This window comes from Balaenoptera ricei, chromosome 20 (assembly GCF_028023285.1).
Source record: "Balaenoptera ricei isolate mBalRic1 chromosome 20, mBalRic1.hap2, whole genome shotgun sequence".
In the NCBI taxonomy this organism is placed as follows: Eukaryota; Metazoa; Chordata; class Mammalia; order Artiodactyla; family Balaenopteridae; genus Balaenoptera; species Balaenoptera ricei.
This window is the reverse complement of record NC_082658.1, coordinates 1095977-1123293: the sequence shown is the minus strand read 5'-3', so window position 1 is coordinate 1123293 and position 27317 is coordinate 1095977. Positions and strand designations below refer to the sequence as shown.

The 27317-nt window shown below is 36.6% G+C and overlaps 1 protein-coding gene across 12 annotated transcripts in view; it reads right to left on the bottom strand.

Moving 5' to 3' along the window:
- Window positions 1–27317, bottom strand: part of CEP112 (centrosomal protein 112) — a 415603-nt gene that overhangs the window by 336831 nt on the left and 51455 nt on the right. For all 12 annotated transcript variants that reach the window (XM_059907770.1, XM_059907779.1, XM_059907777.1 and 9 more), the window contains 5 exons: window positions 25434–25481; window positions 25098–25175; window positions 8506–8592; window positions 5838–5937; window positions 2990–3108 (listed from right to left, as the gene is read on the bottom strand). In XM_059907770.1, the coding sequence (XP_059763753.1) occupies window positions 2990–3108; window positions 5838–5937; window positions 8506–8592; window positions 25098–25175; window positions 25434–25481 (432 nt within the window). The remainder of the gene's footprint in view (window positions 1–2989; window positions 3109–5837; window positions 5938–8505; window positions 8593–25097; window positions 25176–25433; window positions 25482–27317) is intronic.

Sequence of the window (27317 nt, the reverse complement as noted above, 5' to 3'; positions counted from 1 at the left end):
AGTGCTATGAGGGGTGAGGAAAGGAAAATGCAGGCCGTGCTTCTCCCTCTTCAATAGCCAAGACAAATGAAAACACAGGTCCACACAAAAACTTGTACACAAATTTTCATAAAAGCATTATTATCCAGAAAGTGGAATCAAATGTCCACCAACTGGTGACACGTGGTACATCAACACAATGGAATATTATTTGACCATAATACGGATTGAACTACTGATTCATGCTAAAACATGGAGGAAACTTAAAAACATTATGATAAGTGAAAGAAGCCAGTAACAAAATGCCATGTATTGCATGATTTTATAGGCCAAAGTGTGGAGACAGAAAGTGGATGAGTGGTTGCAGAGGGTAGAGGAAGGGAGCGTGGGAAGAGAGCGACAGCGGGTACCAGGTACCTTCTGGGCTGACAGGAATGCCCTGGAAACCATACAGCGGTGATGGTGGCAGGACCTCATGAACAGACTGAAAACCACTCAACTGTACACTCTAAGAGGGAAGATTTTATGGCATATGAGTCGTAACTCAATTTTTAAAAAGGCCCATAGATTAGAAACAGCATGGTAGAGCCGGGTAACTGGCAAAGCTTTGTGCAGCTAGTAGCAAAGTGTAAGGAGGGGAGCAGGGCTGCGACAAAGGAGGAGGCTTCAACGGTGGCCAGCGTCTCAGTCACGAAGAGCCTCGAAACCTAAGGGCCGCTGTGAACCCCTGGGGTGATTCACGGTGACGAGGAACACCAGATCTGTGTTGCAGAAAGACCGTCAACATGGCTGTGTCATGGGGCACAGACTGAGGAGGTGCCGAGGGTCCAGTTACAGCGACGGAGGCCAGAGACACGGTCTCCAGACCTAGGGGAGGGACAATGCGAATAAATCACAACAAACAGAACAGAAGCACGAGTGACCAGGCGTGAGAGGTGAGGCAAAAGGAAAGTGTGCAGCAGCCGAGCAGACGCCACCACGCCCGGGAACAGGGAGAAGGGGAGCCTTAGGAGGGGGCTGCTTCGGCGACAGAGGAAGAAGATGGAGTCTGGGGAGAATGATGGAATTTAGGTCAAGGAGAGACCCATCTTTTTTCAACAGCTTTATTAACATTAGCAGCTTTATTCACATACCATACAGAGCACCAACTTAAATCAGACAGTTCAAGGGTTTTTTGTATGTTCACAGACTTACGCAACCATCACCAAAATCAATTTTATCACCCCAAAAGAACACATGTGCTCTTTAGCTATCATGGCCCTCGTCTCTCCGTCTCCATAGATTTGCCTATTCTGGACATTTAATACAAACTGAGTCATAGAATTGGTCTTTTATAACTGGCTTTTTTCACTTAGCATGATGTTTTCAAGGCTCACCCATGGTGTAGCGTGTACCAGTCCTTCATACCTGTCCCCTGCCCAGCAATATTCCATTGTATTAATATACTACATTTTACGTATCCACTCAGCAGTTGATTTCTACTTTTTGGTTTTCATATGAATAATACTGCTATGAACATTCATGTATAACTTTTTGTGCAGACACGTGTTTTCATTTCTCTTGGGTATGTAGGTAGGAAAGGCATTGCTGCGTCAATCATAGGATAACTCTAAAAAAGCTAAAAAGGAGAGATCTTAACTAGGTAGTTGGATACCTGTGCCTTAAAGTGAGAAATGTAGGATGGAGATTTCTGCAAGGGAGTACACACACACATACATACACACACACACATACACACCTCACCTCACCTCACCTCGGCGGTACAGATACTTCACATTTTCTGAATGGATGACCACATAAATCACAATGTTCATCTATCCTCTGCTTATTCATTTTTGGCACCTACCCTGCTTGCACCAGGCATTCATCTCTGCCCAGATTTACATGCAACTGTACTTCACAAAAAAGACCTTTTACCACGTTCGCGGTGTTTCACATCCACTAATCACCGTGTAACTTTCAGAAAGAGCTGCTGGTCCAGCTGAAACCATAAAATGTACCCTTGCGCACGGCAGGAGACAGAGACTCTTCTCTGCAAACACCAGACAACTTAAACTGGGGAAGAAGGAACTAGGGGAAAGGGAGTCAGGGGCTACTATGAACACAATGGACCTGATGCAAGCAGAAAAATATGCCAAATTCATAGAAAAGATAAAACCACTCAAATGAAAATGCAACTAGAAAAGAGCTAAGCCTGCCCCTCTGAACACAGGCCCTTCCCAGGCTGGCACTGAAGCTGCCACAGCCAGGACAGATCAGACCTGTGTCTGCCTGGGGAGGCATCAGAGCTCTCAGGAAAACAGACTGAACCCAGATTAATCGGGGACTATCCGGAGGAGGAGTTAACTGCAGATCTTTATCACAGAGCTCCTCAAAAGAAGTAACATACTTCTTTCCTCTTACATACATACTGTGATGTCGACTGATGGCTAAGGGCTCCTAATGAAAGTCCTACACATAACTATGTAAGACTCGTTCATCATGAGCATTTTTTACATTACTCTTGGCGTTGCTGAATTTTATGAAAATATTTTTCGGAATTAAATGCTCCTCCAAGAATAAGCCATCCACTACTGATTTTTGTTTACATCAAAAACAAATTTATGCTACAAATATTGTGTTACCTGAGATTCCAGAAAAGAAATGATCCAGGGCCTACATCCAAAGTTTAAACAGTTTAACTTCCAAAAACTACCTGCTGTTACATCCCTGCTAATTTTGCTTAAAATCTACTGGCTCTGACAAAAAATTCAGAACCTTAATTAAATTCAAGAATTCTTAAAAGTAACCTTTCTAAATGAAAACTAGTTTATAAACCATTAAACTTCCAGAAAAAATATACCAAAACACGAACAGCTATTTCTAGTTAGTCTAGAATATTAAGTTATTTTTATTTTTTCAAACATTTCTGTATATTTTGTGAACACCCATTATTTTTATAATTAAATTTGTTCCGTTAAAGTATAACCCTTTATATTTTTCCAAAACTATTTTATTTTATGTAGCTTACCTTTTTTTCCCAATCATTATTCAGAGATTCTGTACTTTGTTCACATATCTTTTTTAACTCTGCAATCTGGTTATCTTTGGTCTCTCTGATAACTTGACATTCACGTATGAGGGTCTGAACTGTCAAAAAGGATGAAAACATAGTTAAACCAATTCTAGCTACCACGTTAAGAGTCTGATGATAATAAAAACATAGCGCACCAGTTAACAGATCATTCCGTTTCCCTCCAAGTCTTATCCGTTCTCTGCCCTAAACTCTCTCGTACTCTTTCTTCTCTTCTTCTCCACTTCCACCACCACAGCCTTGGCTGAATCCCCCGTTACTCACTCCCCCGACAATGTGAACAGTGTGCTGGCCTCGGCATCATTCCCCTCCAGTGGATCCTCCACTGCTGTGAAGAGGTCCTTCTACAGTGCAGAGCCCGTAACGCCACCCCCAGACTCAAAATCACCCCGCAGCTCCCCCCCCCCCCACAAGACGACGGCCAAAAGCCTCTGACGTGGAGATCAGCTCCTCATGATCTGGCTGCTTTCTGGCCACATCTTTTGCCACTTCCATATGTTTAAACTCATGAACGTACCGGCCTATCTGCAGATCCCTGAGGCCATGTCCGCTCCTGCATCACGGCCCAAATGTGATCACTGATCTACCTGGCATGCCCCAGCCTTCCCTGCTGCAACACTGCGCATCTCTAGTCTCAGCCCAAGTCGCGCCTCTTTATGGACCGTTCACCAACCAGGCTCCTCCTCTTGCAGGGGCAGAGAGAAGCTCCTCTTTATTCCCAGTGAACCTCATCGATTTCTCCTCTAAGTCACTTATTACATTATGTGTTATAGTGGTTTACTTGCTTATTTCCTGAGGAGAAAGATATTTCAACTTTTTATCTACAGAGCAAAAGAGTGGCGCAGAGGCAAGTACTCCCAACTATGTGTACTGAGTGCATAGATGAAGGGCCGTCATTACAACATGCTGCTGCTGGACACACTAAAATCGCTGCCAAAGTTTGTGTGACTAAAACAAAATACGCTTTAAATTATATAAAAGATTTCCCTTATAAATCATTTAAATTTCTATCCTCTTTAAAAATGCTTTCAACTGTCATTGATTCAAGTGAAAATGTGTTTAATATATTCATGTCATCTGGATGGCAAAATAAATTCAGCTGTGTATTTGCTTGAATGCAATATTTTCTTAGCTTACTGAATATATTTTTATTCACTTACTTCAAGATAGCAAAATTTTCATAAACATTTACATAGAAATTCCTTTCACTCTTATATCTCAACTGTGCAACAAATAAGGTGAGAAGAAGAAGAATCCAAGTTAACCTAATATTAGTCTAGCATCTACAACATTTTGCTTCACAATTCCAAAATTAAAACTAAGACCTGTTTGCAAGTCAAAAAGCCTTAGGAAATAATATTTTTAAACCTTAGGCATGTTTAAACTGCCTGGTTTGAATCAGGGTGAAAAATGAAAACCTAGAAATAAATTTTAAATATCTCTATAGCCACTGGAATTTGGAGCTGCTCAAGGAAAACCTCTCCACTTTCCTCTTACTCATCACCTACCTCTTATCATTCACCAGACCCTTCAAATTTTCTTCTTCCATCCCATTCTCACTACTCCAACTGCCATCGTTCAGATATTCTGGGTCCTCATCACCTTACACACAAAATTCCAGAAGCATGGAAGCATAACATCCTTGAGTTGAAGGGACTTCATATATATTACTTATCTAATGGTGCCACTTCATAACAAGTAAGCCGAGGCGCAGAGACGTGCTGATGTGACACAGCAGACGCTGAAGAGCAGGTCTGGGATCAGAGACCAAGCTTCCTAATAAGTGGGGTGCTCGCCTCTCTCTCCCTCTCTCGCTCCCCCTCTCTCTCTCTGTCTCTCTCTCTCTCTCTCTCTCTCACTCCATTCTGCCTCTGATTATTAGAACAGACTGGGAATTGGCCTCACCATGTTTTTCACACGCCCACTGTTACCAGACTACTCCACCCAAAATATGAGGTCCTAAACCTCACCTCTCAAAAATCTTCTCTGACTCCCCAGCATCTATGGGATAAACCTGAAACTTCTAAATCTGAAATTCAAGGTCATGCTTAGGTCACGCCAAGTCACCTATCTTAATCTTTTTCAGTCTGTCTCTTAATGTATAGGATCCCCACTCTAGATACATGGTTTTGCAGCACCCCTTCCACAACTTACCAATATCACATTCCTACCCCAGTCCCTGGAACGCTTCTCTCAACTAATCCAATCTTACAAAATATTTTCAGCATTCTCCCTAACGACTGTCTGTTGCATTTCAATGTTTCAACCTATAGTCATAGTCAATTTAACACTTGATTACATGCTTTCTTTTCCTTCATAATGAAAGTGTAAATGGGGAATACTTTTTAAATGTTTGCTCTGTCGATCATAATACTAGCATATACTATAAGGCATAAAGTAGATACTTAATGGAATGAATTTTATTAGACCAAAAGGAGTAATTTCTCTAGACTTCCTTGTGAAAGCCGGTAAGTTCTAATTCTATGACTGACCTATGGCAGCTCCAGCCCAGGGAAGAGGGAGAGAATTAAGAAGGAGTGACAGTTACAGACTCTTCCAAATCTGTAACCAAACCAATCACCATTGCTACCATACACACACACACACACACACACAGTTTTTCTTAAGTCCTATAGAAGCTCACATCAACAGATCAACTGATGGAAACCCACATAAACATTCCCTTCTCATACTACAAAAGGTCAGAAAAAAAATTTTACTTTATACAAGCACTAAAATAAAATGGAAGTGTTATTAAAAGGTTTATGTAACAATACAACATCACCTTTCTTTTCAAGTTTTCTAATAGTCTCCTCCATTTCATTTTGTTTCTTTTTGTATAAAGTTTTCATTTCTTCTATTTCATTATTCTTTCTTTCTAAAATCTGCAAACGAATTTAAAATATTTTAGTATACGATATTGTTTTATGTATGGAACACATTTTTTTTTAAAAATAGCACAATATTTTTGCAAGTCTATCTCAGCTAATCCCATAAATGGCTTCCCAAAAAAAGATGAAAAAATTATACGTTAATGCATTGACAAAATATTAACTACACTAGAATAACTGATTACCAAAAGAAATGTTATCTGCTTTGAATTTTCATGTATCAATTCTTAAGGAGACTGTAAATGATAAATTAGGTGATCCTCTAAAATATACTTCAGAGATTAAGCCGTCACAAACTAGCAGAGAGAAGCCATCAGAAACTTGGTATGTTGATACAGTACAACTCACCTCCCCACCACACTGGGATAGAACATCTGCAGACACGCACATCCCTGAACCCTCCCACTAGTGTTCTTCTATCACTTTCATGCACAATAACAAGAATTCCCAGACACATGGGAACATGCAATGCAATAGGCTTCTTTTATATTTAGTTCTGCTACTGGGAATCAAAAAAGTCAGCTCAAAATATGTCAAAAATTGCATGGATATTTTACATCCTTAATTTATATTGTGTCAGAAGTTTTTAAATGAATCATTTAATAAACTTAATTATGATTATATGCTTCTAAGTACATCTACACGCAAAAAAAAAAAAAAAAAAAACTAGAGAATAACCAAAGAGTAAGAAAGTTTGCAAGCAGAAAAAAAAATGTGCTAACCAAAGGGAAAAAAGAAAACCAAATTGAGGCAGAAGTATGAATATCCACGTTTCTTGTGGTTGACGTGTATTTCCTATATACCCAAATTCAGTTTTTTAAAAAAGGTTATTCATCAATGTCTAACCAACTTTTTCTTAATTGCCAGCATTTTACTTTACCTTTCATTGTTTTAGTCCCACCTCTAAGAATGATTGGTAAATAAGAAAAGGAGATAGTTTGAGCCCAATGTCCATAAAGAAGCAAAAAAGAAAAAGAATGTATGCAAATAGATAAAACACTCTCAATTTTATTCCTTCCCAATTCCTAACACTTAGAAAATGGCATACATGCAACAAACTGATGAATATACTTTCCAAATCTAGCATGAGGTCAAGGATTTTATTTATATTTTACCTGGCATTTCAAACTAGTTGCATTGCTTTCTTTTTTCATGCAGAATTTATTTTAAAAGAGAAATTCCTGGAAAGGATTCTATTATTAAATGTTTTTCTTAGAATAGAGCTTTGTAACAGACATACCAAGAAGCCTATTTCAAATTCTATTACCATGATTTTCCCAAATATATTTCTATATTTATTTATCTTATACATCAATAGGTTCTATTTCATTTGGACATATACATATGCTATATTGAAATTATATTACTGAATCTCTAACATATCCATGAAAGAGAACAGTTTTTCTTGAACCATTTAAAGTAAAGTAAAATACTAGTAAGAGCAGAAAGTAATATTTGCCTTTAAAATTTGAATGGAAAAGAGGAAAGGAGAAGGAAAAGGATTCAATATTTTTTCTCTTTCTAATTTTCAGCCAGTGGTTTCTGTCTTGTTGCTCTGAAAGAAGGTGAGCCAGACACGCACCTGACTAAATACTAGCATGCTCTCAGCTCTACGGAAGCATGGGCACGTGATGCTGTGGCCTCAGCTCCCTGTCTCCACCTTTGTCACTTAACTCTGTGAAGCAGGGTCACAGGCTTAGTTCCAAAACAGACAACACCAGGTTTCCATCTGGATCAATTTTCATGAGTTACAAATTCATACATCATATATTAAAATTATATATTATATACCATTACATTTTTAAAATCAATACTAAACTATAGTTATAAATTCAAATTCAATGTACAATAATTATAAATTGATGACTTTTGCTGTGCTCATTAAGAAGAAAAATTATACTTCAAAGTACAAATTGAAATATTGTAAGGCATAAATCCCAACGAGCTACTGAAAAAAAAAAAGCCTACATTGGCAGTGCTAGCATTACAATGCACGCAGTCTATACCAAAGAGAACTAAATGCAAGGGTTTCTTTTTAAATTAAAGGGGAAATTTTAGGGACTTCTCTGGTGGTCCAGTGGTTAAGACTCCGCACTTCCAATGCAGGGGGCGTGGGTTCGACCCCCAGTCGGGGAACTAAGATCCCACATGCCGCGAGGTGCGGCCATAAATAAATAAATAAAAAGAAAGGAATTTTTAATTGCCAGAAAACTGAAAGAATCTTAGACCAAAACAAACTCTAGTATTTACAGTTGATGTCTTATTTCGGCCTTTATGAAAGGTAATGATAGAATGTAAAGGACTATAAGAAGACCAGCCTTCCAACAATAGATGAAGAAGAACTAAAAGGTCATGTAAACTATAAGGATTTACATAAATACATCTGTTTAGCAAGTGAAGTTTAAAGATCAACTTTTGCTAGGATATTAATTTAGCAAATCCCATTTATAAGATAGACTCCCATAAGTACATAAATAAGTGGATGGATGGATGGATGGTCGCAAGATCTAGAATATTTCAAATATTCAATATCAATAAAATAATAAATTGTATATACCCTACCTTCTGAACATCAGCATCATGTTTCTGTTGCAGTTTAAGTTTCTCTTCATGATACTTAGCTTCCATCATTTTTGTTTTCATGTCCAACTTCAAGGAAAATATTTCAAAGGTGTGATTAATTTACTTTTCCCTTTGGCAAAAATACACAAATTAAAATAACTACCTATATGAAAGAGAGTAACATTTTCCACCTTTACCTTATAGCCACTAGTCCAGCAATCATACTACATATACCAATATGTTGGTTACATTCTTTGATTACTTCCAAGCTAATTAAAAGTCTTTTGAATAAATCTCACTTGACAGGCAAAAGTGAAAATACCGAACTCAGATTCATCAGTGATCCCCAGTCCACTCCACCGCCAAAAAGCAGTCATTTTAAAGTGATATTTTGCTAAATCCACTTGGTATTTTAGCCGTTGTTTATTATTTTTCAATTGAGTAAGTCTCTATTCAACTTTTTACTTTTTTCTTTTCTCATATCTACGTACTCATTTCTAAATGCTCTTATTTACCTATATACTTAAATATAACAATTTGTGAATGAAGGTCCATATAGGCATATCACTGATAATGCACAGATTTTCCACTTCTCTCTCCTGGAATTACAGACTCCCACTACCTCAGGGCAGTGACTTTATCTCCTTCCAGCATCCATCAACAACTCCTAGCCTCCTCAGACTGACACCTAACCCACCAGTGTTCTGAGCAAAGCCAGCAAAAATGTAACCAACACTTGTTAATAATAATGAGTGCATCTTAGGATTAAAAGAATAATAGTGACAGGTTTTAAGAAGAACAGAAAATTTATCTTAAATGTGAAAGTATTTGACCTGATTCCTTACTATTTAAAAGAGTGTGTACATTGGAGTCTGACAGGCCTCATTTTTAACTCTAATTCTAATCCCACTAGACATTAACTGTGGTGACTTTGGGCAAGTCACCATTCTGAGATTCTGTTTCTTCTTCTAATAGTTAAGGATAATTATCTTACTTCAGTGAGTTGTGAAAATTATATTCAATGACATCATTTAAGTAACCATAGTCAGTACAATGATTGGTACAAAGTAGGTATGCAAAAAAAATCAGTCTACAACCTTCAGGAAATTTTGCTTTTAAAATATTAGAAACGTACTGTAAAAACATTTTCTTGAAAATTTTTGAAATATATTTCATATTTTTCAATTACTGTTTTAAATAAATAATGAATCTGAACTAATGATAAATGTGCATAATCAAATAAATATATCAAAATGAAATTTTACAAACAAAAGCTAACATAACATAAATTCATGGCATTTGCGACAACATGGATGGACCTAGAGGGTATTATGCTAAGTGAAATAAGTCAGACAGAGAAAGACAAATACCCTATGATCTCACTTATATGTGGAATCTAAAAATCAAAACAAATGAACAAACATGACAAAACAGAGTCATATATACAGAGAACAAACAGGCAGCTGCCAGAGAGGAGGGGGTCCGGGGAGGAGAGAAATAGGTGCAGGAGATTAAGAGGTACAAACTCTCAGTTACAAATAAGTGACTCAAGGGTATGAAAGGTATGATGTGGGGAATATAACCAATAGTTATGTAATATTCTTGTATGCTGACAGATGGTAACTAGACTTATCATGGTGATGACTTTGAAATGTATGTAAGTATCAAATCGCTATGCTGTGTACCAGGAACCCACATAGTGTTGTGGGTCAATTATACCTCAAAAACAAACAAACTCATAGAAAAAGAGATCAGATTTGTGGTGACCAGAGGTGGGGGTGGGGGGAAGGAGGACTGGAGGAAGGTGGTCCAAAGGTACAAACCCCCAGTTACAAGACAGACAGCTGTCAGGGATGTAGTGAGCAGCACGACAAAGAGAACGGACACTGCTGTGCGCTACAAATGCAGGTTGTTGGCAGACTGAACCCTGAGCATTCCCACAGGAGGAAAACAAATGTTTCTGTTTCTTTAACGTGTCTCTGTGAGATGACAGATGCTCACTACGCTTACTGTGGTCGTTGTTTCATGATGTGTGTAAGGCGAATCATTATGCTGTGTGCCTTACACTCATACAGTGCTGTGTGCCAATTATATCTCAATAAAACTAAAAGAAAAAATAATAAACGTTATGAGTGGCAGTCAGGGAGGGAGTTGTCCAGTTACTACGCAAAAGGATGAAATTCTGAACGTTTCCATCCTCTGGCTTCTAAGTCACGCAATAATCCTTCCTCATTTTAGCAAAAAGGGGGCTGGGTGATCTACGTCCACCTGAAGATCCTCAACAGAAGCACTGGGGGTCTACCGTAGAGGAATCTAACTCAAAAAGCAACATGACAAAGCTGGGCAGATGCCGGAGACACAATTCATTGCTGCAGCTTTCCACAGCACCTCCAAGAGAACGTGTCAGGCCTCAGCTTCCAAGGTCCAGCCCTGAACACCACGTGACCGTGCGGCCACAGCCGACACCACCGCCTCCACCCGCTCTGCCTCAAGCTTGGTTGACCCGGTTAGGAACAGACGCCTGGCGCCTGCCTCAGGAATCCACAAGCTAGAGAAGAAGCATTCAGATTCTCGCTCTCAGCCAGTCAGCTACGTTGGGGAACAAACCCCAGTTCTCGAGGGGCAGCAACCAAGAGAAAGCGGATGAATCCAGGAAACAGAAGAAAGCAAAGCAAATACACAAAACAGCACAGACTAGAAGCCACACAGCATCTGAAATAGGAAGGAAGCAGCTTCAATGGTCTCCATGAGACGAGCCTTACTTGAATTCAAAAGAATTTCTGTATTCCTGTTTACTTTAGGTAGCTTCACGAATCTCTGTTCTTGTAACCAAAGAGATCTATCTAAATTCTATTTTTCTGGTTTAACTTTTTACTTTGGTATAATACTAAACTTAAAGAAAAGTTGCAATAAGAGCACAAGGAGCTCCCGTATACTCTTTAGCCAGATTCACCAACTGTTTACATTTTGCTTCATGTGCTTTATTATTTTATACGTATATCAACATATATATAATACAAATTATTTTCTGAACCATTTGTGAGGAAGCCAGAGACATCATCCCTAAAGACTTCAGTGTATGTTTCCTTAAAACAAAGACTGTCTTTTATAACCACAGCAGTCATCAAAATCAGGAAATGTAACATTAACACAATAATATTATCTGATGTACAGTCTATAGTCGAGGTTTATCAGTTATCACAATAATGTCATTTATATCTATTTTCTTCACAATCCAGGATCCAATCCAGGATGACACATTGTCACTAGTTGTCATATCAACGTATCTCCATTAACTGGGAAAAGCCTTTCTTTGTATTTCTTGACCTTGACATTTCTGGAGAGTACAGCCAGTTACTGAGTGTCCCTCAGTTTGGATTTGTCTGATGTTCCCTCATGATTAGACTTACCAGATTTTGGCAAGAATGACACGTGATGCTGCGTCCTTTTTCATTCCATCTTATTAGGAGGTCGGTTTGTCCCAATATTGCCAATGTAAGGTTTAATAACTTGGTTAAGATAGTGAACATCAAGTTATCACAAGGTGGTATAATAGAGAAAGTTTCTCTACTGACATCCTTAAAAAAAATTTTTTTTTTAACTTAAAAAGAGTTATCTCGGGCTTCCCTGGTGGCGCAGTGGTTGAGAATCTGCCTGCTAATGCAGGGGACACGGGTTCGAGCCCTGGTCTGGGAGGATCCCGCATGCCGCGGAGCAACTAGGCCCGTAAGCCACAACTACTGAGCCTGTGCGTCTGGAGCCTGTGCTCCGCAACAAGAGAGGCTGCGATAGTGAGAGGCCCGCGCACCGCGATGAAGAGTGGCCTCTGCTCGCTGCAACTAGAGAAAGCCCTCGCACAGAAATGAAGACCCAACACAGCCAAAAATAAATAAGTTAAAATAATAATAATAATAATAACAAATGTTCAAGTACAATTGGTGTCTTTAAAAAAAAAAAAAAGGGGTATCTCTTCCCTTGACCTCGACACCACAGAATAGCTCTATCTTTCTGCCCTATACTCTACGGCATGATTCATGATAAATCATCAGGATTACAACATGGAAACAATCTAACTAGTACAGTATATAAAGGCAATACAGGATACAGGATATAGATATAACTATAAATGTAGATAGCTATACATATGTGTGCATCTTTATACACATACCCACAGGTGTATGGAAAAGACATTAAACAGCCTTCCTTAGTTTAGTTTAAGACAAAAGACTGAAATTGAAAGACTGACTATAACACCTCTAATTTGTTTGACCTCCAAGTAACTCGATTACAAACAACATTTAAGTTTTCCTTAATTGAGCTCAGAATATATGCTATCAATTTCAAACTTAAGAAGAAGGGAGATCTACTTCAGGCTGTAATGGAGTAACTAGTACCGACCTCACCTCCCACTATTAATAGCCATCAAACAGGATAAAATTTGTGAAGGAACCATTCTCCGGTATTAGAAACTGGGCAGTGCAGTAAATCCTGGCGTCCTCCTAAGCCGAGCCCCACTGTCATTCAGGCTCTCTGCACAGACACAACAGCCAAAGCCCAGCTAGAAGTGCAGCCCTACTGAACCAGGATGGCAAAGGCAAAGAAACAACTGAGCCTCAATGACAGAATCTTCAGTGTCGGGCTAAGGCAGAGGGAGCCACGAGGAGTGTGAACAGAGAAGCCCCTCGTAAAGCAGTGCGTAAGAAAAGGGAGCGCTCTCCTGTCCCATTTTAAAGTCCTTGCAGACTTGCTCTCACCTTGATAGCAAGCCTCTAATGCCAGAGAGGTTTGGTTTGGAGCTGACGTATCCCTCTGGGCCATCTGCCCCCAATAAAAGTATTTTACCGTGAGAATCATTGGGATAAATGGAAGAGGAAAGCCTCACCTCACTGGACCAAGTCCCTAGGCAATATGACCAGAAGGTCCACTCAGACAATGACTGGAACCACACCAGGGCTAAACCACCTACTTCTAGAAAAAGAAGTAAAAGCCACCAAGAGATGGTGACAGCCCTACAGGGTAAGGGGAGTGTGTGACAAGCCATTCTACGGATAACCGGCCGCTAAAGCAAAGGCACTGCAATTGGGCAGCTTCACTTTGAAGTGGGCTTTCCCACGAGCTTCTTTAAAGAGAACTTCTGAAATTTCTGCTTAGAAAGAGCTTAAAATATTTTATTTACAAAATCCACTGGGCCCCATTTTCTCTGAAGTATTTCCTTCAAAGAATAGCTCTGAGGTTGGACATTCCTACCAAATGAATAAAGCTGATGAAAATGCTCACTTACTTCACGTAAAAGTATTTCCTTGGGTTTAAAAATATCCTACTTACAGTGTAACTAATTAGATTTTAGGACTATTACCAATGTCATTTTACTCAACTGAATATTCACAAATTTTGGATTAAGGGTTTTTTTAAAGGAACACTTACCAATCTATTCACTCAGATAATCAACATTCCCTCTTACAGAGAAGCAGGTTTATTCAAAATCCTACTTTTTACTATTACTAGTTTTCCATATGCAAGTTATGTTTAACATTTGAACTGAAATTAGCAGAAGGACAAAATAGCATAATAACCTTTAATGAGTTTGTAAGGAAAATAATGTATTAAGGTTACTTAGATAGGAATCACTACACACTTTAAAATACCAAGGAACAACCTTTAATGTTATTTCAAGGCTTTAATGTTGACCGACTACCTCAACCATGTCTAAAGGAACAAAATGTACAAAACAGCATGACTTATTTTAACGCAAAGAATAACTCTACAACTTGGCAAGTTTTAAGTGATGCATAAAATGTAGCCATTGTAATATCACTGAAATATTTTGTGTGCCTTATATTGTAAGGCATAAAAGGTCAAAGCATGACTGAAGCCAACCATCTCTACTGCATGGTCAAAGCATGACCGAAGTCAACCATCTCTACTTCCAAAGTATTATCAGCAACACAACCCAACGATGTGTTTGCTTAGTCACACTTTCTTTCTACATCTCAACAATCATCACAGCAAATTACAGAAGAAGTGATTTATAAAATAATCATCACTCTACTTACTCAGATACCTAATTGTTACAATCATCTTTTTAGAGAATTCTATTAGTTACTAGTCAGAGGAAATTATGGTGTCAGTGATTAAGATTCTTCCTGATTAAAATCTCCAGTGTATCCTACTCTCAAAATGTTCATTTGTAATATTGCATAATGCCAATTGTTATTCATTGTGCTTATTTATAAGCATAGCACAAATAACAATGTGTCTCCTTCTCTTGTTATCTTACCACTGGGGCTTAGAGATGTATGAAATCTTCCTAAACAGTACTTTTTAATCTCCTCGGAACTCATCACATTAAGGGAAGAAGTGATATTTAAACATACAGAGTGTATGCTGGTATTTTCTTTTTAATTTTTAAAATTTTGTTCATACATCATACATGAACACAATTTACATGAAACATAGAGATAATCATATTACATACTGAGTTTTTGTTTATTTTGTTTAGCTCCTCTGTACTCCTTGGTATTCCTTTCCTTTTTTTATTTGATTCTCTCCCTCTCCTCCATCAACTCCTGCATGGGGTATGGAATACGGACATTAACAACGGAGTATATTTTCGTAACTTCCGCCATGCTCACAGAATCATATATAACTATAAAGGGGCAAAATGCATGCACCAGTATGGGGGTTTGTGGCACAGACTAGGCGGATCCCCAGACATTTATTTTCCTCTTCTTCCTTTGGGGCCTCACTAACACCACCAAACTTGGGCTGGGCAGATGGCTGCCCCACATGTAAGTATGGTCAAGGGGGATGATGGGACAGAAATGATGCAGGCAACTTTGATGGACGTATTTTTTTAGAAGTGGCTTTCTCTCCACCCTCTTTCTTTCTGAAGGATCACACTTAAAAGATAAGGCATTGGTGAGCAACCGAGACCTCAGGTGCAGAGACTGAAGCTGTGTGCTGAGGATGGAGAGGTTCCCCACCAGCCTGGGTCCCTGATGACATCATAGAGCAGCACACTCCCGATATGCCCTGCACTGTTGTATGAGAGCTAAGTAAATTCTCTTCTTTAAACTGTTATACCCTTAGCGATATATAATTTTTTTTATTATGAATGTTTCACACACAAAAATACATGTTTTCTACACCTTGTTTTTCTCTCTGAACGATATCTCATGGAAATCCCTCTAAAAACACCTGCTACAGTTTTTTTCATTCTTTTAAATAGCTACCAACTATTCCTTAATGAGGAGAAAACAAAATTTGTTCAACCATTCTCCTTAATGCATATTCACTTTATTTTCAGTCTTTTTCCACTTCAAATAACACTGTAAAACATTCTCATATATGAGTCCAACACACTTGAATTTTGATTTCTATAGGGTGGATTCTCAAAAGACATGCCAACGGTTCAATGGTGGCTATATCTTAATAGGTTTTGCCCTCTGTTATAGGCAAATTCACATTTCCACCAAGAGTAGATATCTCACTACTACTCTAGTTGCATTTCCCTGAAAACTACTGTGTGTTAGCCCCTTTTCACATGTTTTGGAGCCTTATGAATCTGGTCTTCTATGAAATGCCCTTTCACAATTTTAATCCATGCTTCTGTCTGTCAATCAGTAAAACCTGGTATGCTGTACACATTAAGACAGTCTGTCTCAAATATTTTCCCCAAATCGATTATTTTTCTATTGATCTTTTGTTGTATTTTTTTATCTTACAAAGTCTTTATTTCACTTGAGTCAAATATTTCTATCATTTCTTTTATACATTCTGGGTTTGGAAAGGTTTTTGGGTTAGAAAGATCTTCTGATGTCAAGATTTTTGTTGTTTTGAAACTTTTTTTGTCTGGGCCTCTACAGGTTAAAGGTACATCCAGAATTTGTTTCTGTTTATTTTTGTTTTTAGAGGAGAGGACCCAATTTTATTTTCTTCCAAGTAAATGAAAGGTTGTACCAGGATCATTTACTAAATAGAAGTCTGTTCTCAATGTATTAACAATGAACTTCATTACTACGTTTTTATTTTTACGGGGACTTGATTTTTTTCTTGGAATGTTCTTTTTGGTTTTAACCATGTCGGGACTGCCTAATAAAAGCAGTTGAGAAGTATTCCCTCCTCCTCCACAATCTCTAAGAACCTGTGTAATACTGGAATATAGTTCTTCCTTAAATGTTTCCTTACAGAAATACGTAGTTTGTAAAGTAGAGTATTTTAATACCCTTTCTGAATAATTGTTGATATTCTTTTTAAGTAAACCAACACTCATAAGTGCTAGGTTTTTAAAGTTACTTGCATTGTAGAATATGAAACTTTTCACACTGTCACAGTAAGTTCTATTGGTCTATCTTGAACGTGGAATGGCTCTTTTACCTATGCGTGATTTTATAACATCATCCATTACTCATTTGGAAAACATCAGTTCAATGAGTTATAGAGATATCCAAATATTGAAAATTTCATTACATAATATAAAAACTTCACACTGTTTCATATCACCACAGATCTCATTGGAAAGGTCTTAGTATTGGAAAGTTCTCGAGCTCACAGTGACTGATACAAGGTTGCCAAAATTCTAATTTGTATTAAAAGGTCAAATTTTATCACCAGCAGCAAATATGGTCAGTTGTTCTGCTTAAAGTGACAGGCTCAATTTGTTCATTTTTGAGAAAATGTCTGACAATATCCAAGTCCAAATAATCATATTTTGTCCCTCAGTCATTCTTTCAAATAAAAATGATATTCCACAAGAACAGCAGCTATTGCAATTCATAACTGAAAAAAAGCACACAAGGGTTTTGCCTCTGGCACGTTGATACGCACTTGGATATGAACCGTAAGTTCTTTATACATGGTTCCATTTCGTCACTCAGATATCCAGAAGATGCATGTTTGAGGTACAAGATTTAATAAAATTAATAATTTTCTACTTGCTTCATCGAGGACATTCTTAAATAAGATTGGTAATTTTTTCCCTGTGAGCATGTGACAGTGAAGAATATGCCTACCAGTACAATTTGGTGCCACTGCCTTGATGTGGGTTAGGATATAGTTTTACCCAGCACTGTGTTTCCAACTTCAATGCAAGTGTCAATACAGTAAAAAAATAAATAACATTTTTAAATTATTACAAAAATAATTTTGACCTCATAGACCTCATGAAAGAGTCTTGGGGACCACAGGGTTCACAGCCCACACTCTGAGAACCACTGCCCTAGAGAAACTCTTGTACATGTGTGTCAGGAAACATGTACAAGATTGTTCATAGGGTTATTGTTTGCAAAAGTGAAAAATCAGAATAGATTCATCGACAAAACGGTAAGAAACTGTGGAAGATTCACTGAATAGAAAGTAACGCAGATGAAGCCAACTATAGCTAAATGGCGTAACAAGGATGAACGTCACCCACATACTATGGAGCAAAAAAATATGTGACGTTTAGTTTCATTTAAATGAAGTTCAAAATCCACTAAAACAGAAATATTTTCATTTTTAAGAATGCAGGCATTGGTGGTAAAGTCAAGTTTAAAAACAAAGGAGGGAAATTACCAGAGAAGTCAGGATAGCGGTTACTGCTGGGGGAGATGGATGAGGTAAGATGGGGAAGAGTCAGACAGCAGGCTGCTGACGTCTTGGCAATGAGCTCATCCTTGCCTGCATGCACTTTCCAATGGTTCTCCTTTGTATACTTATTTATTATAGTTTGTAAGACTGCGTGTATCTGAATGCTATATTCATAAGAAATGTTTTAAAATATAAATTCTCTCATTTATTACGTCAGTGACTGTAGATTACATCATCTTGGATTTATTTAAATTCTACATTTAACTAGTAGATTTGCAAAAGGAAAAAATGCCTAATTGGCATTCTGTGTAAGAAAGAAGCAACATCCCTTTTTAGGCAATGGGTGGGAACATTCAATATGGGTGGAGGTGAAGTTCAAAGGAAATACTCTATTTCACAAAAAGAGCAGTTTCTACTGTCTGTTCTCTGAAAACTGATGGTTGCTCTGAAAATTGATCTCCCCTTGTGTTGTCTCTTCTTTCATTTTCAGTGACAACAGTTTTCCAAATGTCTTAATCTATGTCAGAAATCTTTTTTAAGAATACTAAAAAAAAAAAAAAAAGAACCCCACTGCTTGATGGTACTCAAGGTCACACAATTCTGTGATGTGGATATCACAGGAAATGTGTTAGCAATTACAAAGGCAAACAAGTCCAAGTATGTTTGTGAATGACAGGTTCACAAGGTTAAAATAAAGGATCACGGTCACCGAACATCTTCCCATAATGCCAAATAAATTGAGAAAAACTTCTAATCTTAAAATATTTTATAGGTGTGTTTTTACCAATCAAAAGAAAACTACTACAGTTCTTCAACTCTAATAAAATAATATTGCAAATATTACTCATTTAACATCTAAGGTATTTTCCACAGTTATAAACTTAAAATGCAAGTTGTGTTTTATAAAGTTTGATTTCCAAAGGCTAATTAAATATTTTAGGACTCTCTAAAGCATCAAAAGAATTAAATCATTTATTAAACACAGACAAACTCTGTAATCTGTATAGAATTTCATGTCACTCAATTCTCTCCACACTTACTGCATTCTTAAACTTAAGCATTTCAACTTCCTAAATTTTGATTTTATAACATTAAGAATTGACTAACCTAGATTATCATCACTACTCATAGTAAAACCCTGTGAAACAGATCTGAGATTTAAATACAAAAATAAGATTTAAAAAGAGACAAAAATATGAATTTTTTCCATAATCTTGGAATAAGAAAGTCTTTTCTACAAAACACAAAAACCAGAAGCCATAGAGAAAAGACTGATAGATCCAACTACTGAAAAGAAAACTTCTATACATTAAAAAAATAGAAATAAATCAAAAGACATACAGAGAAAAATACTTGTAAGATATATGACAAAGACCTGAATTCCTTAACATATAAATTGTTCTTAGGAATCACAATGAAGACAAACAATTTAACAAAAATATGGAAAGGTATAAGAAAAGAAAGCTCACAAAAGTGAAATTAAAAAGACAATAAACAGACAAAAAATATGTTCATTCTCACTTACAATAAAAGCAATGGAAATATCAAAGCAGCAAGATGCTATTTTTCATCTCACAGATAATCAAAAATGTTTATAATTCAGTGTTGATGATAAAATGGGAAAATAGACCCTCTCATACACTATTGGTCCAAGTACAAATAGACCTAACCTTTTTTAATAGTTTATTAAGATATACATAATTCACATACTATAACATTCACCCACTTAAAATATACAATTCAATGTCTTTTAATACATCAGAGAATTATGCAACATCACCACAGTCTAATTTAGGACATTTTCATCACTCCAAAAAGGAACTCTCACACCCACTGGCGGTCACTCCCTGCTCTCACCCAAGCCTGCAGCCTGAGGCAGACATAACCTCATTTTAAGGGCAATCTGTCAATGTCAATCAAAAACTTAAACCTGCAACCCTGTTACTGGGCAATTCGATTTCACAGAATTTATTGTATAAGAAGAAATATGCAATACATAAAAATATACACAGGGATATTCTTGAAACACTATTTGTTGTAGCAAAATACATAACCTCTATCCCTCAGTAGGACTCTATATTAATAAAATGTGGTCCATCAGTAAAATAAAATACAATGCAACTATTTAAAAAGATGATGCCATACTACTGATATAAAAAAATCATCAGAATATATGTTAGCATTTAAAAAGCAAAATGGGGCTTCCCTGGTGGCGCAGTGGTTGAGAATCTGCCTGCCAATGCAGGGGACAGGGGTTCGAGCCCTGGTCCGGGAAGATCCCGCATGCCACGGAGCAAATGGGCCCGTGAGCCACAATTGCTGAGCCTGCGCGTCTGGAGCCTGTGCTCCGCAGAGAGAGAGGCCGCGATAGTGAGAGGCCCGCGCACCGCGATGAAGAGTGGCCCCCGCTTGCCACAACTAGAGAAAGCCCTCGCAGAGAAAGGAAGATCCAACACAGCCATAAATAAATAAATAAATAAATAAATAAAATTAAAAAAAAAAAGCAAAATGAAACAGTATATAGAGTATGCTCTAGGATCTTATTTGTATTTTAAAAATGAGATATTCCTGGAAACTTTTAAAGAGAACACACATTAAATTTTCTGCAATGATTACCTTGAAGAGAAAAGATCAGGTGTTGAGGAAATGAAGATTACTATTTTATTTAATATTTAATACTTAATTTTAAAATAAACTTAACTCACTTGAAACAATGCTATTTCTTATTTTTAAAATGCCACCCAGCAACAACAAAAGCATTTGTAGATAAGAACATGTACAAGACACATCAGGGTTGTCTGATGTGAACATGCAAGAGCCTGCTGAATTTCAAAACAGAAAAGCATTTATCCTCATGCCCATAAGTATATGTCTAACAAAAGTGACTTAATCAAGTAGACATAAGATCATCCTTCTAAAGGATAACTACACACATCACAGTGTAACTATGCATTTAAGTTTAGGGAAAAATCCAAGTTAGAAAACTATCTCTTGAAAACAGACAAAAATATTAAAGCGGTATGGTTGGTATTTTCTTTTTCGTTATTCTTTTTTTTTGGAAATGGACTTTATTTATCCATCTATTCATGCACCATTCTAGAAAGAATTTGAGACAGTTACATAAATATTGATATATACAAATATAATAAGATTAAAGTACATAGACAACAAATTGAAAAGAATATGAAATAGAAAGAGACCACTAAGGACAAAGATTTAAGACAGCACACAAAAGTACATGTCATAAAATATCACAGTTGCTGAAAATATGCTGTGGAAGCTCTGATCTTTCTAGTGACCAGAACAGGGGAAACACCATGATCTCTAACAGTTATATTATGTTTAGCATAGAGATACACATGTAATTCAGGAAAATCAATGTTTTTCCTAAAGTCTGAATATCTTTCTTTTAATGATTAGTATTCTCTATTTCAAAAATGAAAATATTAAAGAACTATCTCCTGAAACTGAAAAAAACTTAAAAAAACCCACATGTTCTGTATTAAAAATATAATTAGTCTTTTTATATTTACAAAGGCAATCTAAACTGCTACCTTCCTCTGCCTTCAAATGGCTCCTAATTATCTTTGCCTTTTTATATTCATTCTCATTTTTGCATATAATACAACCTTTACTTGTACCTTATAATCACATACAATGTTCATGGCACTTCCAAGCATTAATTTTTATTTTAGAGGTTAAACTGTTTATGATACTAAACTTACAAAAATCCATTATTTCAATTTACCATGTAAGACATAATTCATTACCCCATAGAAATATTTAGAATGCATATAAAGACAGACATATAAGGACATTCTTCCCAGAATTATTTATATTAGTAAAAACTCAATCTCAATACCCAACAATAGGGATAATTTAAATTAACTGGGGATAATTCTATAATATGAACTATAATACAGCCATTGAAAATAAATGCTTAGGAACAGTATTTAGTAGCATAAAATACGTGAGTTATACAAAACAATGTATATGATATCATCTCAATTTTCTAAAGAAAAATAACATGTTTACAGGATACATAAAGAAAAGACTAAAAGACAACCCAATGATATTTTACCAGTGTTTTTATTTCATAGATGATTTTATTTCCTTCTTTACATACGTCTATATTTTCCAAATTTTCTTTAATAAAAATCCACAAATTATTTTATAATCACAAATACTACTTTAAAAGAAAGATGAAACTAAGATAATTCTCACACTGGGGCAACTCAGCATATACTTTTAAATATTTTAGGATGGAGAAAAAATATGATCAAAAAATTTCATCAAAAATAGTCAGACTTGAGGACACAGGGAGTGGGAAGGGTAAGCTGGGACGAAGTGAGAGAGTGGCATGGACATATATACACTACAAACTGTAAATAGATAGCTAGTGGGAAGCAGCCGCATAGCACAGGGAGATCACCTCGGTGCTTTGTGACCACCTAGAGGGGTGGGATGGGGAGGGTGGGAGGGAGACGCAAGAGGGAGGAGATATGGGGATATATGTATATGTATGGCTGATTCACTTTGTTATAAAGCAGAAACTAACACACCATTTTAAAGCAATTATACTCTAATAAAGGAGTTTAAAAAAAAAGTCAGAAATGACTATGTAGCTATACAAAGAGTTATTTTAGCCAAAATATACACTGGATATATTTTAAGATATGGTGTAAGTTGATGTTTACATGCAAACATCTCAATGATGCCACAAATATTTTTACGGTATGCCAGAAAGAAAAACAAAAACATAAGGGTGCGGAAAAAAATAAAGCCACACACATTTAAAATTATGAATCTCAAATGCAATACACAATAGCTTTAAGTGTTTTCTCTTTCAACACGTATGTGGGGAGCCTTGGTATGTTTACCCCTGACCCAAGATGTCATCATAAAGAATAAGGACATTATTTCACGAAACACCAAAAAAGAAATTCAAAAAGACACCAGGTCCTTTCAATTATTTTAAATATTCTATGGTAAGCAGTCTCAACAGTAAAAGGAAAAGGAAAAATAGTTGGTAATGACTTAGAATGACGTGTAAAAACAATTAATGACAATTTTTTTAAAAGGAAAGAATTTCAAAACAAGAGTTCCAAAGAAGGTGCATCTGAATGTAAGTATTACCCTCAAAAACGCTTTTTAGAGTGTAATTTCTTTTTATTTCAACAGGTTCTTCAAAAACACTAGCAGTGCACTAAGAAACAAAACCCTGCATGCCTTAAACTGGAGCTATAAAATCACGGAATATTACTGAGACCAGCAGCAGTCACTCCACCAGACTGAAATTTAAAACGGGGGGGTGGGATGAATTGGGAGATTGGGATTGACACATATACTCTACTATATATAAACTAGATAATTGATGAGAACCTACCCTATAGCACAGGGAACTCTACTCGGTGCTCTGTGGTGACCTGAATGGGAAGGAAATCTAAACAAGAGGGGATATATGTATACATATAGCTGATTCACTTTGCCGTACAGCAGAAACTAACACAACATTGTAAAGCAACTATACTCCGATATCAATTAATTAAAATAAATGAATACTTTTTTTAAAAAAGAAATTTAAAAGAAAAAATAGCGCTTCCTCCTCTGTTATCAACAAAAATAAACTTATACGCTCATGATATTGTATGGGATATCTAAGAAAAATATCATTCTGTGATATTTTATAAATAGGATGGTAAGAAAACTCTATCACGTTGAAAACACCCAAATTGAAATTAAATTTCAGAAATTCTTAGAAGCCTCCCATTAAAATGAAAGAAGAAAATGAAAGATAAAATTATTGAAATAAATTAATTAGAACCATTAATCTAAGTCCAATAATATTTTTCACAGTTTGCCCATTTAAATAGTGCATTACCATTTACAAGTTACATACATACTCACTGTTCTCATTTGACTTCATAACAACCCTGTTTAAACAAAAATTAAACTAATATTCTTGACTCCCCTGGGTCATATAACTAGAAAATGGTTAAGGCAGATTAAAGACATAATTTTTCAGGTTCCTAATCTAATTGTCTTTCGTCGTACCACACAGATGACCGGTGTTTCATTGGTGTCATAAGCAAAAATAAAATAATAATGATGATTTTTAAATTTTCCAGAATAAAAGTTTTTAAAAGAAAATAATAAAGCAAATTAATGACTACTATTATACATGTGGAGTACACAGGTACCCAGACTACAAAATCTTCCTACTAATCCTGTAAAGTAGACACCTCCCAAGTAAGATGAAGAAACTGAGACTCAGGGAGGATAGGTATCTGCCCATTTTCACGTAGCTGGTAAGGAGGATTTATATCCACATATTCTTGACTCCATAGCCTTTGCTCCTAACCAATAAACACCACTGCCTCTTTAATAATTCTATTTTCAAATGATCAAAGAAAGATAGTACATTGTGTCCCATAGCAGCTCTAGCATAGCTGAATTTAGCAGATCAATTTAACATAGTAGAAACAGTAAAAATAGTGAAATTAGAAAGATACATTATGAGGAAGTTGAGATAAAGAGAGGATGAAGGGATTCACTGAGGTCAAAGATACTGCTTCTAAAACCTGCCATCCCCCCCAGGCCCTGATAATCAGGAATTGATAGGCCCTGATAATCAGGAATTGATAGGCCCTGATAATCAGGAATTGATAGGCGCTGATAACCAGGAATTGATAGGCCTGATAATCAGGAATTGATAGGCCCTGATAATCAGGAATTGATAGGCCCTGATAATCAGGAATTGATAGGCCTGATAATCAGGAATTGATAGTCAGGAGAGAGCCCCTCAGCACAATCTGTCCCGCAGGCCTGGAGCCAGGACACACAAAATGGAAGACGGGCATCACAAAGTTGAAGACAACCCTGCCTTACCTGCATCAGTATTTTATATCCGTACCAATGACAACCTCTTCCTACCATGCATCCTTATTCTAACCTGAAAATTCACATTACACAAAATACAAAAATTGTTTAATAAATTAGATATATCAGAAATATCTCGATCCTACCTCCTTCTCATGCATTCGAGACAGTAACTGATCATCCTGGAGACTGCTGGATTTTCTCAGGCTGAATCTGGGAGTCATCTGTTGAATGAGGAAGAGTCATTCAATACTTTTTCAGGCCTGGTTTATCAAAAAGTAAACTCTAAATTGGCTGAAGTTCATGCCAAAATAACACCAATATTGGAGAAAAATAGTGATTTATTCACTTCCAAGTGATAGGATTAATAGGACTATTATGCTTCATAATGTGGACTTGTATTATTTTCTCTAAATAACTTGAGGATTATTTTCTTTTAAAATATCTGACCGTAGGAAAAGTTCAATGCATTTCTCACCTACCAAAGTAACTGGGATAGGCTTCTGTCTCAGGTACCGAGGATTTTCTATCTGAAAATTTTAAAATAAAATAAAGACATTAATATTTGAGTTTTAATTAAACTATAATGAAAATGTTTTCCATATGCCTTAATATTTAGTATGTTTCTTAAAATGGGTATTGCATAATATATTTTTAGTGCCCCATGAACAAATAAAATATAAAGAATAAACTCCTCTGTGCCATAAATGCACCTGCATGACCCTCTCACAGCCTAACCACCCAGCCTCATCCCCACTTCTCCTCACCTCACATTTCATCCCCCAGGACCCTGAATGATCTACATCACCAGAATACGGTAGCTCTTCCTGTGCCTCTCTACCTCTGTCTACCCCTCTGACCCCTATAAGTACCCTCCTATCATCCTTCAAGTCCCAATTTAATCGCTACACTCCCAGGCAGATTTGATGTATGAATCCTTAACTTCACCTCCATAATAAGACCTGGAATACAAAATTCCTTTCGGATTCCTCCTACATCTACCTTTCTATCCCCCAGCATACCCTATGTTCCAAGGACACCGAACAACTTGCTTTACCTTGAAAGTACTACACTCTCTCCCATATCTGAGTCTTTGCAACCTGTGAAATCATTCTCCCAGCTTCTTCATGTGGTTAACTTATTCCAGACTCTCAGTTCAGGAATGTCTCCACCAGGAAATTTAGTTAACTTCCTACTACTGCAGCAGTACCCTGGAGGTTCATCTCCTTTTTGTGATCTAACATCTATCTTCTGCAAAAGATTGCGGACTCTGAAAACAGACTATGCCTGTCTTGTAACACACCTATCCCGACATCCACCACAGGACCCAGTAGGTAGTGGGTGTCCCACAAATATTCAGTAAGAAGGAATAAAGGAAGGGAGGGAGGAAGGATGGAAGAGAAGAAAGAAGGAAAGAAGAAAGAAAAGAAGGAAGGAAGGGGCAAACTGCACCTGATCCCACCCTCTTATCATCTCCTGAAGTACGCTGTGTGTCTCTCATGGCTCTTCTGTTATATTTACGTGTTTATCAGTATGTCTCCACATCTGTCTTTAAGCTCAGTGAGTGCAAGGATGATGACTTCTCAATTTTGTATTCCTGGAAGCTAGCATAATACTTAGCATGTAGCAGGCTTTCAATGAAATATTTATTGAATTAATGTACTATATGATCAATTAGAAACACTGATTGTTATCTCAACTATTTGATCCACAAATGAAGTGATAATTAAAAATCATTATCATGGAATTCCAATCTCTTAACATCATAAACTCACAATTTGCTACATGGATAACCTCAAAATGTACAAGAATATAAAGGTAACACTAATTATGACTTCAACCTAGGATAGTGGTTCTTTCCCTGAAGTAAACCATTAGCATCAACTGACAAACTTTTTCAAATATATATTACTGGGCTCCACTCCTCCAAAATCCCACTGTGTTTTCAAAAAGCTTCTCAAATGGTGTATTATAATTAATAATCATGGAAGATGAACAATCCATACTCAATTTGACAATAAAGTTCGGGGTAAAGAATCAATTAATCAAAGAATATAGTGGCAATGAAATTAAAAATAGAACTTAATCAAAAAGAATTTTAATATAGGATGGATAAACAACAGGGTCCTACTGTATAGCACAGGGAACTATATTCAGTATCCTTTAATAAACCACAATGGAAAAGAATATGAAAAAGAATATATATATGTATAACTGAGTCACTTTGCTGTATAGCAGAAATTAACACAACATTATAAATCAACTATACTTCAGTAAAATTCAAAAAAAAAAATTTTAAGCCTCTACAGCAACAGATAGGATCTGAAGAATAACTATATTTCTGCACCTAGATTAGAAGAAATTTA